Source organism: Phalangium opilio, unplaced genomic scaffold (assembly GCF_054372755.1).
Source record: "Phalangium opilio isolate 3A_F unplaced genomic scaffold, DU_Popi_V2 ptg001170l_1, whole genome shotgun sequence".
Taxonomy (NCBI): domain Eukaryota; kingdom Metazoa; phylum Arthropoda; class Arachnida; order Opiliones; family Phalangiidae; genus Phalangium; species Phalangium opilio.
In genome coordinates, this window is record NW_028324255.1 from 12,219,143 (window position 1) to 12,224,144 (window position 5,002).

At 34.9% G+C, this 5,002-nt stretch overlaps 1 protein-coding gene across 1 annotated transcript; it reads left to right on the plus strand.

Moving 5' to 3' along the window:
* The first annotated feature begins 784 nt into the window (after window positions 1-784).
* On the plus strand, window positions 785-2,598 carry LOC149587312 (uncharacterized). Its single transcript, XM_089863555.1, has 5 exons — window positions 785-793; window positions 1,708-1,738; window positions 1,799-1,970; window positions 2,041-2,169; window positions 2,233-2,598. Exons 1-5 carry the CDS (start codon window positions 785-787, stop codon window positions 2,585-2,587), a joined length of 696 nt encoding a protein of 231 aa, XP_089719681.1. The 3' UTR covers window positions 2,588-2,598.
* Window positions 2,599-5,002: the final 2,404 nt, after the last annotated feature.

Sequence of the window (5,002 nt, forward strand, 5' to 3'; positions counted from 1 at the left end):
CCAATATCATCATTCGCTAAGCGATCCTGACCCGAAGTCACCCTCAATATGTTCAAAAGCTCAGGCCATTTGCCTTCCGCAGCTGAAAACGTTATAAAAAAGGTAGCCGTACCAAGCTGTCTAATCATAGCCATTAACTCTTTCTGCCTATGCTGCCAATATGAAGGCGAGGACTGCAAATTTTCTATTAATTTTTCTTTTTAATTGAAACTTAAATGCATGCTTAAGAAAAAACAACGTTCCATTACCGTTTTCCGTTGAAATAAATTATTTTACTGGTAATCAATTTCAAAAATTTACTTATCTCGGCTTTTCGACCACAATTCCATTCCCCGAAAACATTTTATCATTACATTAATTACTTTTGGGAGAGTACGTGTATGGTTTTGCGCTTTAAAAGGTTCCTAAAGACGTTACATCGCCATTTGTGACCGGCACGCTTCGCAGTGGAACATTTTAATTATTCTAAAACCAATGGCGCCAAATTCAATACGGACAGTAAGATTTTTACTCGCGGTTTTACAAAATGATGTAATATCAAGTGTACTTTAGTCAACCGTCGTGTTGTTCTTTCTCATAGTTCAGGGCATGATCAGTGTTACTGCCCAATTTCTCTCTCTAGTTTCTAACAATGGTTAAAGACTATTTGATATGGCACGGCACAACATTATATACATTTGAAAATTCTAAGTAGCACAAAAGGAAAAAGAATCCATTTTTTTATTATTTGGTTTGAAATAAATAAATTCATGATAGTAGTTATAACGAACAGAAAGTCAAGAGAATGGAACCGGTAATGAGCAGCAGAAAGAGAGGAAAGTTTGCTTCAAGTTAGCAGAGGGACATAGTAGTGAAAATAGTAATCTAGAATTTTGTTCATTCAAACCTTATTATATCATGAAAAATTCAAGTGAGGAGGCGGCACTACCTAGAAAGATTGATTTTGGCAGATAACAGCGAAAAAATTATGTTCTACACACATTGGGACTATGGGAGAGTTTCAGGGCCGCAGGTCGCACATGATGAAATTTCAACTTCAGATTACATCAATTCTCTCTGGTCGTACTAGTAGCATGTTAAGCTATAGTTTGCTCAGGTCCAGTTAGTCTCGAAAGGGTTATATATTGCTTGCAACTTTTAAAAGGTTGTTATCTTGGCTAAACAGACCGCTATTACAGTTTTTTATTCTTTTATAGGCTATTTTGACACGTTATCTCCCAAAAGTAATTAATGTAATGATAAAATGTTTTCGGGGAATGGAATTGTGGTCGAAAAGCCGAGATAAGTAAATTTTTGAAATTGATTACCAGTAAAATAATTTATTTCAACGGAAAACGGTAATGGAACGTTGTTTTTTCTTAAGCATGCATTTAAGTTTCAATTAAAAAGAAAAATTAATATCTGATCATTCAGACAAGTGATAACCTCAGTCTTATCGATACTTTTTAGGTCTTGATTCTAATCAAGACATTTTTGATTAATATCTGTTCCTTCAGTCTTCATTTTAATTAAGAATGTTAAGAAACTGTTTTACATTTTCAAAATCTGCACTAAGCAGAAACATATATAAAGGGGACCATAACTTTAGCTCAATCAGACATTTATTTATAATGATACTTCAAAAATAAAACGTAAATCATTAAAAGTTTGTATTCTTATTGTAATTAGAATAATACAATTTTTTACAATCATTTATTGAAACGCGAGGCACCCCCTAAAAATTCTAGAAATATTAATGGTACGTTCTCTTTACATATTTTAAATTTCTTTGGTCTAAATGTATTGCTATATATTACAGGTGTTGAGGCATACAACACTTGGAAAGCCATAAGAGACCGCTACACTAAAGAGAAGAAAACCATTTGCGACAGCAAACGAAGCGGAGCTGGAGCGGATGAAGTTGTCTGTCCCAAATGGACTTTATTTAAAACGCTGGATGCCTTTTTAAAGACAACTATCAAACCCAGGGAGTAAGCCCTAGACCTATAACACATTATTTTAACCGATCTGCATGCGAATAATTTGAAATTAATTATAAAGAACCTCAAGTAACATGGAACTACCAGAGTCGCAGACTAGCATTTTGGAAAGCTCTACCCAGGATGAGGAAAGTGCTAATACTGCAACAATAATATTTGAAAACATGATGAATCCTTCATCAGTTGTATTGTAAAGTTTTTGAAGTTGAAGTAGGACAAAGTATAATTAATTATATTATTTTGTTATTGTTAGAAATGATTTGTCAGATGATAATGAAGACAGTGGGTCTCAAACAAAAACAGACACTTCTGAAGCCTCCCGTTCTGCCACACCAGGGTCTTCGCGTGATGGAATGACTGAAAACAATCCTGGGCCTTCGAGGAAACGAAAGAAAAGTGATATTTTAGACAACAAGTTTGAAAAAATGATGGATATCTCAGAGAAGACCCTGTTAACGCAGATAGCGTCAATAAAAAATAATGACAAGGACGAAATATATCATTATTTTACAAGTTTAATGGGACGATTTAGAAAATTGGATGCCAGAAATCAAATTGAAGCGCGTCATAAAATTGAAAATATTTTTTATGAATTGGAAAAAGAATAAAAACTTTCATTTTGAACCTCTTGTTACTCTATCCATTTGCCATGAAACTTGGCCTTCATTACAAAAATAACTAGCTAATGTGTCTCTCATTCTACCAACACTAACTGAGTGACGATTATTACGATAAAGATTTCCACAAGGTATGATAGCATTTTTAGGTCCTACTTCTTTCCGCCAAAGTCCATCCAAAACCATTCCATCATTTCCCTCTCGATCAACGTAATTTGAGGATGGTAAATACAGTTTCTCCTCATCTCTTTTAAAAGCTTCTTTCGTAATTACAAAATTATGGAGGCACACAGTCGCTTTGATAATATTGTCAATGTTCTCAGGTTTCCCTTGAATTGTTTTATGAAATATTCGCCACCGAGCAACATATATCCCGAAAGTATTTTCAATAACTCGGCGACCTCGGCATAATCGATAATTAAAAATCCTTTGAGATAATGTTAATCCTCTTCTTGGGTAGGGTCTCATTATATGTTTGTTTAAGGGGAAAGCTTCGTCAGCTGCGATGTAATATTGAAAACCTTGGATTGAATTTGGAAGATACGATGGATCAGCAAGAGACAATAATCCTTCGTTAAGCTTCCTTCCAAACTTTGAGCGGGAAAATACCCCGCCATCGCTTTGGCTTCCGAACGCTCCAACATCTACCATTGTAAATTTATATTCAGCATCACAAAGTGCCAAAAGTATGATACTAAAATATCCCTTGTAGTTGTAGAATCGCGAACCACTTTTAGCTGGGCATCGTATGTTTATGTGTTTCCCGTCCAGGGCTCCGATACAATGAGGGAGGTTCCAAGCTCTCTGGAATTCTTTACTTATCGCGAGCCATTCTTTAGCTGTGGTTGGTAGTCTTAAATAAATTGGCGAAAGAACTGTCCATATTGCCTCACAAGTTTCTTTGATAATATTGCTCACAGTAGTTGCTCCTAATCTGTATGCAAAAGACAGGCTAATTTGCATATCCCCACTCGCTAAATACCTTTAGAAAATTACATATAAGTATAGCTGTAAACTAAGACAACAAAAAACAAAAATCTAACCGTAAAGTTAACGATAACTTTTCTTCCGGAGACACTGATTTACGAAACCTCGAATCTGCCTTGTGGATGAGTGGCCTAATTAATTCTAAAATTTCATCAAACTCCATTTTGTTCAATCGAAAAAATCTGCAAGAAAATTGTATAAAGTCAGAAAAAAAAATACCTGAAAATTTCATTACATTAGGTTTACATACTGACAATGTTTTTCATCATCCATTTGTCGCATTTCAGAAACCAAAGTTTGTTGGTAACCAAATTGTTGCCGTTTTCGAAAAATATCTCTAACCCAGAAACGTCTTTTCATACCATCCTTATAATTTTTGTAGCATAAGTAAGTCAATAAACTATAATTAAACACACACAACGTACTTAAAATTTCACTAGCAAACTCGGAGCCCTCCATATTTCTTTTTTGTTTACAGTTAACAGCTGTATGCAAATTACTATACTATTGACGCGCCATCTATACATTTTACGTTCGATAATCATCACGTGACCTACTGAGTTTCCGCTACCGAATATATTCGGTTTGAAGTGAAAACTCACTACCGTCGACGGTGGGCGTAAAAAAAAAATTCAAACCGCTGGCGCCGTGTTTCCGTCGTAATTTTCTGCCGAGTAGAAATCCAGCTTTATTAAAGAAATGTTCAGATGCAAAAAATAACCCATTAATTCTAATAAGGCTATAGCTTCTACTTCTTAGTATTACACTTTACGTATCTGTCTGAGTGTTAATGGTTGTTAAATCGGAGCAAACGTGTTCACAGTTCACAGAAATTCGGAAAATTGTTCTTCATGCATCACGTCCACTTCCCTTCTACTTATAGGTATATAGAGAGCGTACTGTTTACACGCCAACCGAGTTGTGAATTTAACATTCTGTAACGCTCGAAAAATGCATTATTTTAATTTTAACGCCTGCAGTTCCTTATAAATTAAGAGCAGTTTGCGCATTAGTGGTCAGATCCTTTTCTCGACTCGGAGATATAAAATTTTGGTTTCCCAACTTGTTATTGTTGTGACGGTTATTTTAAATTTAAATTTTCTTGTCGTAATGATACTATAAAATAAAATTATATATATTACAGATATTTCACGGATGAAAATCTACTCGCTCGTGTACCGAATGCGCTTTGGGAAACGGCAGCAATGTTTTTTTTATCATAAATGCTATTGGGTCATTCTTATTGTATACTAAAACATCATCCACGGTAGTAAAATTTAGCAGCTACTCCAACATACAAAATGGCGTTACATAAATATTTGAATTCTATAGCTTTTACGGAGTAGTGTTACGCTATCAAAATCAGTCACTATAAGCACGAATCTATTGAACTATGATTGTACAGCTCTACCATATGCC

Coding starts and splice junctions, on each gene's coding strand:
- LOC149587312 (XM_089863555.1), top strand. Junction 1,739..1,798: donor AAATTCTAGAAATATTAATG/GTACGTTCTCTT, acceptor TATATATTACAG/GTGTTGAGGCATACAACACT. Junction 1,971..2,040: donor ACAACTATCAAACCCAGGGA/GTAAGCCCTAGA, acceptor TTAATTATAAAG/AACCTCAAGTAACATGGAAC.